The 13,501-nt window shown below is 58.2% G+C and overlaps 1 protein-coding gene across 4 annotated transcripts in view; it reads right to left on the bottom strand.

Annotated features, from left to right (window-relative positions):
• Positions 1-255: 255 nt before the first annotated feature.
• The window catches only part of RHBDF2 (rhomboid 5 homolog 2), a 30,462-nt gene continuing 17,216 nt past the window's right edge, over positions 256-13,501 (bottom strand). For 2 of the 4 annotated variants that reach the window (XM_063706066.1, XM_063706067.1), the window contains exons 3-20: positions 10,712-10,882; positions 9,093-9,214; positions 8,441-8,636; positions 8,165-8,368; positions 7,023-7,146; positions 6,851-6,933; positions 6,541-6,659; positions 6,191-6,385; positions 4,383-4,494; positions 4,083-4,157; positions 3,726-3,887; positions 3,392-3,501; positions 3,198-3,261; positions 3,007-3,101; positions 2,611-2,686; positions 2,364-2,464; positions 2,045-2,198; positions 256-1,411 (exon numbers count right to left, since the gene is read on the bottom strand). In XM_063706066.1, the coding sequence (XP_063562136.1) occupies positions 992-1,411; positions 2,045-2,198; positions 2,364-2,464; positions 2,611-2,686; positions 3,007-3,101; positions 3,198-3,261; positions 3,392-3,501; positions 3,726-3,887; positions 4,083-4,157; positions 4,383-4,494; positions 6,191-6,385; positions 6,541-6,659; positions 6,851-6,933; positions 7,023-7,146; positions 8,165-8,368; positions 8,441-8,636; positions 9,093-9,214; positions 10,712-10,861 (2,562 nt within the window). In that variant the 5' untranslated portion in view covers positions 10,862-10,882 and the 3' untranslated portion in view covers positions 256-991. Of the gene's footprint in view, positions 1,412-2,044; positions 2,199-2,363; positions 2,465-2,610; positions 2,687-3,006; positions 3,102-3,197; positions 3,262-3,391; positions 3,502-3,725; positions 3,888-4,082; positions 4,158-4,382; positions 4,495-6,190; positions 6,386-6,540; positions 6,660-6,850; positions 6,934-7,017; positions 7,147-8,164; positions 8,369-8,440; positions 8,637-9,092; positions 9,215-10,711; positions 10,883-13,501 lie in introns of all 4 variants that reach the window. The other 2 variants (XM_019027484.3, XM_019027486.3) reach the window with 1 other exon arrangement.

Below are 13,501 nucleotides of genomic sequence, written 5' to 3'. Positions count from 1 at the left end.
TGGAGCCAAGGCAGAACAGGTAGGGGTGGGAACCCCAGGGCCCTAAGGATTCAACCCAGCCCTCCCAAGTGGACCCCTGGAGTCTCCCACGTGACCCCAATCTGCTTTCTGGCCCAACTAATTCCCCAAGATGCTCCACAAGTTTTCTGCTGTCCACCAGGCCAAACTGCTGTCTCTGAGCGGCTGATGGCTGACCCCTCACCTCACCCCCAAATCCCAGTTTCATGCTACCTGAGGTCTCCGTTAGAGACAATGTACTGCCATAAAGAATATTATTTAATCCATGAGACATCGTCCGTACAAAGTTAGCGTTACTTTTAAAAATGAAGACCGTGATATAAACTGGTAAAAAACGGGCCTGATGCGCCTCGAGCACCCCCTGGGAGCAGGCCCTGGGGTGGCTCCGCCCAGTCTCGTTCTACCTGAGGTCTGCATGTGTCTCCCCCCTTGTTCTCTGCCCCCAGACCATGGCCAAAGCCTTTCCCACAATGTCCCATCTGAGAGCCTTATGGATGGGCTCACAGGGCAGAGGTAGGAGGAGAAAGAGGAAGGGGCATGGTAGGCACCCAGCCCTGGGGGCAACTGAGGGCACAGCCACGTCCCCAGCAAGGGCACGCTCCAGTAGTAGTGGGGGAGAAGGCACCAGCAGAGGCAGCGCTGAGGACCCTGGGAAGAAAAGGACCCTGCCCCAGGAGATGGTCTCAGCAAGGAGCAGGATATTAGGAACTGAGACCCAAGGCTCAGACGGGCAGGTGCCTTGGGTGTGCCTGAGCTTGGGTCAGGATCACACAGGCCTCACGCCCCAGAAAAACCCCACCTTAACCAACCATCTCACGCGGAGTCAGCCTCGCCTGGCAGGGGGGGACCCAGGTCCAGAGCCCGGGCCCTGTCTTGGGTCTCTGGCTGTCTGGCACACAGAGAGCGCTCTGCAGAGCCCTCGCAGGCAGACCCTGTTCCAGCAGGGCTGAGGGGCAGCCGCGTGGCCCGGCGGTCAGTGCAGCACCTGGTCCAGCTCATACTTCTCGCAGAAGCGGCTGGTGAAGGGGAAGCAGGTGAGGTGCTCGATCCAGGGCCAGTTAATGGGGTAGATGTACAGCCACAGCACGAGGGCGGCGAAGAGGCCGGCAAAGGCCAGCAGTGACACCAGGATGAGTGCCCGCTTGCGGTACTTGTCGCTGGTGCCGAAGGTGATGTAGGGCAGGAAGGCGAAGGCCAGCAGCAGGCCACTGAGGAAGCCGAAGATGTGGGCGATGTTGTCGATCCAGGGCAGGAGGCCGCAGATGAACAGGAAGAGCACGATGGCCGAGAGGTTGAGGAAGGCCTTCCAGGGCCTCTCCAGCAGCGGCCAGCTCTGGAAGAGCTCCACGAAGAGGCAGGCAAGGAGGCCGAACTGTGAGCCGGCCGGGCCCACCTGGGGCGGGGCAGGGGAGACGTGGCTTCAGGCATCAGGTGGGTGGCCTGGGCCGGGCCTGCACCCTGGGTCATCCCATCGATCAGCTCCTCCCTGGCAGGCAGGGGGACCCCTGAGGCTGAGGGGCAGGGGGTGGGCTGGAGCTGCTGGACCAAAGCTGGGCCTGCTCCGCCCATTCTTTCAGCAAACACTGAGTGCCTACTGTGTACGTGCCTGGTGTGGGTCCGTAGCAATAAGCAAGACAGACAAGCCTGTTCCAGGCTGCACATGGTGGGGAGAGGACGGACACTGAACAAACTAGATCAGTCAGGTGGAACTGATCAGACTGCCGACGGTGCACAGAGGCCATTTCCTACCGCTCGACCTGCAGATACCTAGCATACTGTCAGGCAGTGGGCACGGTTAGGAAGATAAATGAGGCAGTGGAGGGACAGGGTGACTCAAAAGCATCACTGTTCCCTCTCACTGGGATTAAGAGACCAGTCAGTAAGCCCCCAGATTAGCTGTCCCTCCGCTGTGGAGCCCAGTACAGGAGGGGCCCCGTGTCCCTCTGGCAGATCCCAGGTGGGTGGAATAGGAGCAGCAGGGCTGGCCCCCTATGTGCAGAAGGCGTCCCATCCTCCACATCCTTACCTCTGCCCGGTATGGGAGAAAGATGGCACTGGCGAGGTTGCCTGTGATGCCACTGAGGATGAAGATGATGGCGATACGGTGCCAGCCGGCCAGCTTCTCGAGGTCCCTCAGGATGGTCATTTGAAAGACCACAGACACGAGGCAGTGCACCACGCTGGGGGAGGGACACACCAGGCAGCGGCCTTCAGCCAGGCACTTCAGGAGCAGTAGGCTTCGGCAGGTTGGGCCGGCCATGCCCTGGCCCAGGAACCTTTCCCCAGGGGTCCGGCTGGGTGGCCATCACAGGGGTCGGGTTCAGGGGCAGTGAGGAGCCTCTTACCCAGCGTGTAGGAAGAGAGACAGCCAGAGCCTGTAGAACTGATCTGGGACCTCAGGGTTGAGGAAGGGCAGCAGCCCACACACCTTGTCCAAGCAGTGCACCTGGGAGTGGGCGTATGGTGCTCAGCGCCCCAGAAGCAGGCTGAGTCTGAGGCTCCGACATGGGAGGGAGTGTGTGAGCCCCGGCCCCAGCAGGCTGCCATGCCCAGCATCCTCTCCTCCACTACCCCAGGCCTGCCTCGCCTCACCTGGGAGCAGAGTGTTGCTTCCTCATGGAAATAGCCGTGCATGAACTCACAGTACTCCCGGGTGGTGATCTCACAGCTAACGGGGTGGTGAGGCAAGAGGGGACATCAGGGCGCCGAATAACCACTGCTCACCTTTGCCCAGAGCCCAGCACCTGGCTACAGCAGGCATCGCTGGCAGGAAGGGGGATGCCGCATCCAGAGCCTTCGACTCTGGAGCAAGCTTCCTTCCTCCAGCTCGCACCATGGGTAGCCCCAGAGCAGGGGAGCAAAGGACAGTTATTGGAGGGCATCGGCCCAGCGGCTGTGGGTGGTGACGGTGGAGGAGCAGAGGGCCCACAGGAAGCCGCAGCTCAGGGGGGCAGTGGGATGGTTGAGGCCAGGGCCCAGGTCGCTCACCTGCCCTTGGTGCCAATGCAGCAGGGGCGGCCCTTGATCTCGCAGTCCATGTGCAGGAAGCCTGTGTGGTTGCTCCTGGCCTGCTCTGTGCAGATCTGCCAGGAGGGGGCACCGGCAGGGAAGTGGGCTGTGCAGCAGGCAGGTCCCCCATCCCTGACCTTCCCAGACCACTCCCCGCCGGGGATACTCACCGGCCACTTAGTGATGTCATTGGGCCAGATGTGGGCACCGCTGGAGGCTGGCTCCTCGCAGGTCCTGGAGACAGGGTTCAGATTGGGCTGTGGCACACCCAGCCTGCCACGTCCACCTACCCACGTCCCTGTGGGTGGCTCAGATGGCATGGCTATGCCTGACCCTGAGGCCCAGCAGAGGCTCCAGGCCCTACCTGGGGTCCTGGTGGCAGACAGCCCCCGAAGTCCGCTTCTGGCCCAGATCAGACTTGTCCATGGGGGGCCCAGTGTCATCCTGCCACTTGACAAAAGTGGCCAAAGTCTCCTGGAGGGCAGAAGAAGGCTGGTGGGTCATGCCGGGGCCGGGTCACCCCCACTGGAGTGGGCAAGGACAGAGGCTTTTCCCATCTCCCCAGGGCTCAGTCTCATCTACGGGGGTCTGGGAAGGGTGGGGCGGGGAGGAGGGAACGTGGTCACTGCCCTTGAAGGACAGGGCAAGTGGTCCAGGACCAGGGTCTGGCAGGGGTAGGAGGGAGGGCCTGCCCCCACCGAGCAGTCCTTCCGCTGGGTCTGGATGCATCCGGAGTGGTCATTCTGGACACAGCAGCCTGAGTCCCGCTCCAGGTCTCGCTCCCGCAGCACCAGCTGCTCGATCTGCCGGTCCTTCCGGATGCAGGGTGAGAACTTGGCCCCCAGGTGGATCAGGTCAATCTGGGGAAGGGAAAGGGAGGGGAGAGAGTGAGTTTGAGCCCCAGACCTGGGAGGGGTCCATCACTCCACCTCTGCCCCGCAGAGTTTCCCCTGATGAGGGGCCTGCGGGTGGGTGAGGAGCCCACCTGCCCAGCTGGGAGTGACAGGGCACAGGGACTCCTGGCTCAGATGATGTCCCCCAGCCTGGGCCCTCACCGAGCTGGGGCCAACCCAGAAGTTCTCCTGCTGGATGTACTTCACGCTCTCGTACACACCTTTGTTCCGCAGCACCTGTTGTGGAGGTAGCGCAGAGGAGGGCGTCAGAACAGTGTGGACCCTGGGCATGGGGGGCTGGGGCAGCTGTCCCCAGGATAGAGCCTCCAGGAAGGGGCCAGGCTATGGTGAGCACCACCCTGCTGGGGCCAGATTGTTGTGGTGGGAGGGATTAGGTACCCACGACGCTGAGGCCTCCTAGGGGAGGCTGGGACCCCCAGCATGGAGCCTGACCCGACTCACCAGCTGGGTGGTGACGTGCTGGGCAAAGCCCACGGGTGCGATGCCATACGTGCAAATCACCAGCAGCGTGATGATGACATGGACGAAGGTCAGCCAGTAGGTGAAGTAGGGCCTGTGCAGAGACACCTCGGGTCAGCTGAGCTGAGCTCCTATCCCAACCCCCAGTCCCGGCCACAGGGCCACCCTGGCCTGGTCACATGGCTCGCCTGGGCTCCCTGCTCTGCCCCATCAACTCATCTCAAACCAGAGGAACTTTTAAGATGAGCCTCCAAGCATCTCTCTCCTAGCTTAAAACCCTTCGATAGCTTTCCACTGGCCTTGGGACAAATTCCAGAATCACTCTCTCTTGCTGGCTGCAAAGCTTTGCCTGACCGACCACCTCTCTGGCCTCTTTGCCTGCGTTTCCTGGGATGTACTTTGCCCTTCCAGCCCCAGGGCCTTTGCACATGACATCACAGTTTGTCCTGACTGCACCCCTCCCCACCAGCTGTTCACTCTCCCTCTCTATCCTCCTCCGGGACACCCACCACACCTATCATTGCTTGTTCTTTTCTTTTCTTTTTTTTTTTTTCGAGACAGAGTCTCGCTCTGTCACCTAGGCTGGAATGCAGTTGTGCGATCTCAGCTCACTGCAACCTTCGCCCCCAGGTTCAAGCGATTCTCCTGCCTCGGCCTCCCTCGTAGCTGGGATTACAAGCACCCACCATACCTGCCTAATTTTGTTTGTCTTTTTAGCAGAGACCAGTTTTCACTGTGTTGGCCAGGCTGGTCTCGAACTCCTGACCTCAGGTGATCTGCCCACCTAGGCCTCCCAAAGTGCTGGGATTACAGGTGTGAGCCACCGGGCCTGGCCTTTGCTTGTTATTTTCTTTTTCTTTTCTTTCTTTTTTTTTTTTTTTTTGAGATGGAATTTCGCTCTTGTTGCCCAGGCTGGAGTACAATGGTACGATCCTGGCTCACTGCAACCTCTGCCTCCCAGGTTCAAGTGATTCTCCTGCCTCAAGCCTCCCGAGTAGCTGGGATTACAGGCATGCACCACCACGCCCGGCTAATTTTTTGTATTTTTAGTAGAGATGGGGTTTCACCATGTTGGCCAGGCTAGTCTTGAACTCCTGACCTCAGGTGATCCGCCTGCCTCGGCCTCAGAAAGTGCTGGGATTACAGGCGTGAGCCACCACGCCCTGCCTGCTTGTTATTTTCTAATTTGGGCCCAGTGTTTATTGGGCTGCTGCAAATCAGATGCCCTGTTCTTCCCCAAGGGCTCTGCATAGCCTCTCCCAGAGTCCCCTCCCTCCCAGCCCCAGCTTCTTCTTTTAAAGTAGAGGTAGGGTCTCACTATGTTGCCCAGGCTGGTCTCAAACTCCTAGGCTCAAGCAATCCTTCTGACTCAGCCTCCCGAAGTGCTATAATTACAAGTGTGAGCCACGGCGCCCAGCCCTGGCCCCAGCTTCTAACTGTCCTCTGACCGACCCTGCCCTCCCTGCTCCACCCTCTGGGGGTTCCATTTTAGGGCCTGCAGGCAGTGACACTCATTGAACATTTGTTGACTGACTGCTGTCTGGGAGCAAGGCTGGGGACCAGGCTCAGAAAGCATGGGGTGGAGGAGAGGCAGCAAGCACCCCTGGCCCTTCCCAGGTCATATGCACAACCCTTGGGACAGGGTGTGCCTTCGAGCTTGTTACTACACTCCTGATCCGCAGGAGATGCTCATGAAACACTTGCTGAATGAGTAACGGGGCGCTTCAGGAGAGCCCAGAGGAATTTAGAACCTTCCAGGCCCTCCTGGGGGCTCCAGGGCGACACCTCACCGGTGGCTGTCGAAGCTCTCCAGCTGCCGCTGCACAGTGCTGCTGATGCTGCGGCGGTAGCTGCGGTTCAGCCAGTTGCCCACCACGCCGAGGCCGTAGTGCCGCTTCTTCCGATCAAAGGCAAAGTGCTTCACCTTGGAGGCGATGCGCTTGCCACGCCGGGGCCCGGGGACTGGGGCTTGGCCATACTCCTTCCTGGTGGGGATGGTGGCTTTCAGCCTGAATCCCCCACCAAAATACTCCCAGACCCCACCAGGGTGCTCAGAAGGGGCTTGGGGGCCAGGGTGAGGTCTGGGGATGCCCCCAGGCTGGTGGCTGGCCTGGAGGAGGGACTCTGCCCCAGCACTCACAGAGGGATTTGCACCCCATCGGGGGAGACAGGGGAGGCTGAGTGTGGGATCCCTCGGAAGTAGCTTGCAGAGAGTGGGGGGGACTCAAAGACATCATCAGGCATGGAGCTCATTTCTTCCTGGGGTGGGGGACACGAAAATACAGTGTAAGGAGTCTGTCCCAAACACTGCCCCCCAGCACCTCAATTCAAGGGCAGGTCACAGCTGAACAGACGGGCTCTTCACAATGAAGTGGGAAGCCACATGCCCGTCAGCCCCAATGGTGACTTTCCCAGGTGGCACTGTGCCCCACCGCAGGTCTTCACCCTACCCAACAGAAAGATGGGGGCTCAGCAGCTCCACATAGGACCATGCCACATCCCAGCAGTGGGCCTCTGGGTCGCTCAGGGGTTCCTGAACATGATCAAGGCCAAGGTCACCTCACCCAGCTCCCAAGCCACCCCACCCAACTCCTGCTATCCCACACCCCATGCTTGCCTTACTAAAAAACGAGGAGTCAAACGTGTCTGCCCCATCGACCACATCCTCCTCCAGGAAGCTCGGGAAGGCAAAGCTGCACTTGACCACCCGGCACCGCTGTCCGGTGGCATCCAGCACTGAGCGCCCCTGTGCACGGGCAGAGGCACAGCCATCAGGACCAGAGCCTGGCCACCTAGGCCCCCAGCCCCAACACCGAAGGAATCATCAAGCCCATCCGCCTGCAGGCAGCGACTTGGGAGGAGGGATCCTGCCCAAAGTGTGGAGATTCTGCAAGCTGAACGGGCAAGAGGAGCTCCTGAGACTGGAAGGCCAGGAAATGAGGCACCAGCTTCCGTTGGCACACCACTCTTGGCACAGTTTGGAGTCACCTTTCCCTTGGTCCCTGCTGCCCCTCTGCCTTGGGCTGCTGGTACCCTAACACTCAAAGCAACCCACATTCTATACCCTCACTCCCGAGGCTTGGGCCATGTCTCCCTGTCCGTTTCTTGGCACGGAATACCAGGTCCCTGCCCACCTTTCTGACCCCATCTCCTGCCACAGCTCCTATAACCACCCCTCACTAAAACCACATCAAACCGCCTGCTGCTCCCTCAAAGCACTGTACTTCCTCTGGGCTCCTGGCCCTTGCATAGGCCATTCCCTCTGCTGAGAATGCTGTTCCCTTCCTTCCCTAGTGAACGTCTCCTTGTGTCTTCTGGGCTTAACTCGATGTCTTCCCTGATAACAGCCGCTCTCCTAAACTGACCATCCTGAATGGTGACCCTCACCCTGGGCTGCGAGCTCAGCCAGGATGGCGATGGCTCTGCACGCAGTGCCCAGCACGTAACAGGGACTCGGAAAACCCGGGTGGATGAGGAGCAAGTATGCATCTCACTTCCCACTTCCCCAGCTTAAGAGTCAGCGCAGAGACCAAGTTCCAAAACTTGGCAGGGGGTCACACGAGATTTAAGACAGAAGGATGGACGCCTGGGTGCTGGGCTTCGGGGTCCCTCTTTGCCCAGGGATCCCAGCATATCCACTGTCCTTGGCACCGTAGGCAGATGCCCAGGTGAGCTTTAGGGGATGCTACTATGAGGAGTGGAAGGGAGGGGCAAGGAAGGGAGGCCGGGCAGAGGTGGGGGCCCTGCAGGAGGGAGCCCGGCACCTTGAGGAGGGCAGCGGCAGCTTGCAAGCTCATGTGGGCCACAGACATTCTCTTGCGGCGCGGCAGGTGGGAGTAGCCAGAACGGACACTGGTGAAGGAGGTGAGGGACAGGACTCCGGGGGTCAGCGGTGGGTGCGGGGCGTGGGGCCTGTCCATCTCCTCCGGGTGGCGGAAGGCCCGGCCCCGGGCCAGCGGATCCACAATCTGGAAGGGAGGGGGGCGGTAAGCAGAGCCATTAGGGTCCCCACCCCTGCCTCCTTTCCCCATGGATCCCACCTTGGGCATCTTGCAGGGCTTTGGGGACTCAGTGCCCTGGAAGGATGGTGCCTCCTGGCTGGGGAGCTCCAGGTCACGCTGGCACGAGGCCTTCAGGCGGCCGTAGCGCATGCTGCAGTGGTGCAGGCTGCGGCGCTGCCAGTGCTGCCGCTGCCCCTCCCAGTCGCCGCTGACTCCAAACCACTGGGCTGCACCCCTGCGGAAGCAGACAAGGGACAGGTGGGCATACGCTTGTCTACGCCTGTGCACCTGAGTGTGTGGAAGGGGTGATGGCACGTGTGTGCCCGCGTGCCTGCAGGGAGGTGGGGGGCGGATCTGCCTGTGAGGCCCCTGGCTGGAGCCCAGTGACCAGATGAGCAGAAGCAGGGGATGACGGGAGCGTGAGGAGCCAGGCTAGAGCGCCAGGCACCCCCACACTGATCCACCCAGCTCCTCGAAGCCCCCCAGCCTCCACACCGTGATATTCCGCAAAGCACATACCCGTTTCCCCATCTATACCATGATAATAGGCCACAGGGAGACATTGCTCATTAATGCCGGCCTCCTCCTTCCAGAGAGGGGACGCAGGGACCAGGCCCAATCATGTCCAGGCCCCGAGAATCCACAGGTTGCTGGGTGGGGGGGTGCTGGGCTTGGGTGTAGGGGGGCTCACTTGCGGATGCTCTGGGACAGTGAGGCCTGGCGGCGGAAGCCAGGACGCTTCTCTGAACTCTCCTGCCATCGGCTGCGTGGCTCCTGGAGGCTGACGCTCTTCAAGTAGGCTGGGTTCTTCCTCTTGGGGAGGAAGGAGGGAGGGCAGGCGGTGGTGTGTGCAGCCCAGGTCCTGGGCTGGCTTTTCTTTAGCCTCCTATTCTGAAAACCCTGAGAACAAACCTCAACCCTGATTTATGCCCCAATTTGCTTTCATTTGGAAATATATATATGTGTGTGTGTGTGTGTGTGTGTGTGTGTGTGTTTGTATATGTGTGTATATATATATATACATATTTTTTTTTTTGAGATGGAGTCTCACTGTATTGTCCAGGCTGGAGTGCAGTGGTGTGGTCTCGACTCACTGACACCTCCGCCTCCCAGGTTCAAGCGATTCTTCTGCCTCAGCCTCCTGAGTAGCTGGGACTATAGGCATGTGCCACCACACCTGGCTAATTTTTGTATTTTTAGTAGAGACGGGGTTTCACCATGTTGGCCAGGCTGGTCTCGAACTCCTGCCTGACCTCAAGTGATCTGCCCGCCTCGGCCTCCCAAAGTGCTGGGATTACAGGCATGAGCTACCATGCCCGGCCTATATATATTTTTTTTGGGACAGAGTCTTGCTCTGTTGCCCAGGTTGGAGGGCAGTGGCACCATCATAGCTCACTGGAGCCTCAACCTCCCAGGCTCAAGCAAGCCTTCTACCTCAGTGTCCTAAGTAGCTGGGATTACAGGCATGTGCCACCACACCCAGCTCCTTTTTAATTTTTTTTGCAGAGACAGAGTCTTGCTATGATGTCTAGTCTGGTCTCGAACTCCTGGGCTCAAGTGATCTGGCTGCCTCAGCCTCCCAAAGTGATGAGATTACGGGCATGAGGCGACCGCGCCCAGCCTCATTCTGAATTTAAAATCGCCATTGTCTAACTTTTCTCCGTCAAGGCCAGCGTGTGTTTTCCTAACTCCTCATCCAGTCCCTCCCCTCTGCACCATGACGCTCCTGCCTGCTGCTGTATCTTCTGCAGAGCTCTCGGGTGAACGGGGGGCATTAACATCGCTTCCCTTTATACTCCAGACTATGCAGGAAGCCCACGCTGCCACAAGCCCGTTTTCAATGAGCTCTTTATGGGGCACTAGACCAGACTGTCAGAAACACTGATTCGTTCTCGTCCTCCCAAAGGAAGCGGACACTGCCTAGGCGGGCTGCTGATGCCAGGGAGACACTGTCCCCTGCTCACCCATGTCAAAGAAAGCCCCCAGCCCTCAGAAGAGAGACTGAGAGTCCAGGCCTAGGGGGTGCAATGAAAACAGCCAGGGCCCCAGGGTTACCAGCAAGCACTTTCTTGGGGCTGGCCCTTCCTGTGGGCCCCTGACCACGATGAGAGTGAGCCCAGTTCCTGGCTTTACTCCCCGTGATATTTCGGGCCCAGGAAGGAGGGGGTAGGGCCCGAGTCAAGGGCTGCACAGGCAGCAGCTGTGGCTCAGGAAGGAGCCCCTCTGGGAAGTGAAACTGACCAGAAAGTGTCACGTGGGCACATCTGTTGCCTACGGCAGAACAGTGAGCCCCCAGGCCAGCCCCCTTACCTCAGGCAGCATGCTGTCCTGCTCGCCAGGGGCCTGGGTCTCTTTCTCGGGTGGTGGGATGGTGATGGAGAGGTTGGGTGGCTTCCGGCTCTGCAGGCGGCTGCTGGACACAGAGGACACGCTCCCGCCATTCTTGTCAGCAGAGGCCATTGTGGGCAGGAGGCGGGAGGGCTGGAATGGAGACCGGGAGAGCAGCGGTGGGCGGTGCGGGGTGGTGCAGTGTCAGGACCCTGACGCAAGGGACGCAGCCCAGACCAAGAACCAACTCGCCTAAAGTTGGTTCAAACATCTCTGGGCGGCTGGGCGCGGTGGCTCACGCCTGTAATCCCAGCACTTTGGGAGGCCGAGGTGGGGGGATCACGAGGTCAGGAGATCGAGACCATCCTGGCCAACATGGTGAAACTCCATCTCTACTAAAAATACAAAAAATTAGCTAGGCATGGTGGTGCGTGCCTGTAATCCCAGCTACTCGGGAGGCTGAGGCAGGATGGCTTGAACCCAGGAGGCAGAGGTTATAGTGAGCCGAGATCGTGCCACTGCACTCCAGCCTGGCGACAGAGCAAGACTCTGTCTGAAAACACACACACACACACACAAAACCAAAAACAAACCATCCCTGGGGACTAAACCCAGCCTGAACCAGGCTGAACCTCAGGCCCAGTGGTTGGAGTGAGGTCTATTTCTGACCATCATTTGCATCCCGGACCATATGGGTCTGGGAGGTCCTCAACTTACTACCTCATTCAATTTCTGATCTCTCCGCTTGAGGCAAGAACCAAACCCTGAAAAGAGCATGAAGATGCAGGCCAGGGACGGTGGCTCACACCGGTAATACCAGCACTTTGGGAGGCCGAGGTTGGCCGAGAGATGAGAAATCTACTGTGCTGGTCCCTGTCCCCCAAGGCCACCCAGTTTATTTTTCTTGTCTTTTTTCTGTAGAGGTGGGGGTCTCTCCATGTTAGCCAGGCTGGTCTGGAACTCCTGGGCTTAAGCCATCTGCCTGCCTTGGCCTCCCAAGTGCTGGGATTACAGGTGCAAGCTCACTGTGCCCAGCCCCAGTTCATTTTTCAAAGATAACTAAAACTGGCTGGGTGCGTGGCTCATGCCTGTAATCCCAGCACTTTGGGAGGCCGAGGTAGGTGGATCACCTGAGGTCAGGAGTTTGAGACCAGCCTGGCCAACATGGTAAAACCCTGTCTCTACTAAAAATACAAAATTAGCCAGGTGTGGTGGCGCATGCCTATAATCCCAGCTACTTGGGAGGCTGAGGCACGAGAATTGCTTGAACCCAGGAGGCAGAGGTTGCAGTGAGCCAAGATCATGCCACTGCGCTCCAGCCTGGGCGACAGAGTGAGAAAATGTTTCAAAAAAAAAAAAAAAAAAAGATAACTGAAACTGCCACCTGTCTGGCACTTTTTTCCCCCATAGTGAGAACACTGTTTAACAATAAAAGTGGCAAATGCTCATTGAAAAAAAAAAAAAAATCACACAGCCGTGTGTGGTGGCTTACACCTACAATCCCAACACTTTGGGAGGCCAAGGTGGACGGATCACTTGAGGCCAGGAGTTCGAGACTAGCCTGGCCAACACAGTGAAACACCATCTCTACTAAAATACAAAAATTAGCCAGGCATAGTGCCTCATTCCTGTAGTTCCAGCTACTCGGGAGGCTGAGGCAGGAGAATCACTTGAACCCGAGGGGAAGAGATTGCTGTGAGCCAATCTCATTGCACCCTCCACCTCCCAGGTTCAAGCAATTCTCTTGCCTCAGCCTCCCAAGTAGCTGGGGTTACGGGCGTGAGCCACCAAGCCCGGCCCACACTCTATCATTTTACCTGCATTGTAGACATCTTTCCCTGTCAACACATACAGACAGACCTACTTTTTTTCTTTTTTTTTTTCTTTTGTGATGGGGTCTCATTCTGTCACCCAGATTGGAGTGCAGTGGCGCGATCTCGGCTCACCGCAACCTCCACCTCCCAGGTTCAAGTGATTCTCCTGCCTCAGCCTCCCGAGAAGCTCAGATTACGGGCATGCGCCACCACGCCCAGCTAATTTTGTATTTTTAGTAGAGATGGGGTTTCTCCATGTTGGTCAGGCTGGTCTCGAACTCCTGACCTCAGGTGATCCACCTGCCTTGGCCTCCCAAAGTGCTGGGATTACAGGTTTCAGCCACCACACCTGACCCCAGGCCTCTTGTCTTTTTTGATGAATGCAAAGATTTCATAAGTGGAATGCACCAAGATTTACTTAAGTCCAGACTGCTGGTTATTTAGGATGTTTCCGGAATTTGAGACATGGGTCTGATGTTGCAACTAACACCCTTGCATACACCGCGTGTGCTTGTTTAACTATTACAAGACCAAGTTCTGGAAGCAGAATGGCTGGGTTGAAGAGTAAGTACATCCCGAATTTCAGTGGCTGTTGCCCAGTACCCCATCTGGGGCTTTCCTGTGCGTGTGCCACCAGTCCCCAGTTCCCCTCTGACTCCACCAGAATTAACACCCTCTGCCTGTTTCATTCTCTTCGTTTTGTCTCTTGCTCTGCCCCATGACCGTCTTCTTGTTAAAACCCCCAGCTGTGGCCGGGCGCGGTGGCTCATGCCTGTACTCCCAGCACTTTGGGAGGCCAAGGTGGGCAGATCACCTGAGGTCACGAGTTCGAGACCAGCCTGACCAACATGGAGAAACCCCGTCTCTACTAAAAATACAAAAAATTAGCCGGGTGTGGTGGCGCATGCCTGTAATCTCAGCTACTTGGGAGGCTGAGGTAGGACAATTGCTTGAACCC

This window comes from Gorilla gorilla, chromosome 4 (genome assembly GCF_029281585.2).
Source record: "Gorilla gorilla gorilla isolate KB3781 chromosome 4, NHGRI_mGorGor1-v2.1_pri, whole genome shotgun sequence".
In the NCBI taxonomy this organism is placed as follows: Eukaryota; Metazoa; Chordata; class Mammalia; order Primates; family Hominidae; genus Gorilla; species Gorilla gorilla.
Note: the sequence above shows the minus strand (reverse complement) of the source record. Positions and strands in the feature narration are given on the sequence as shown.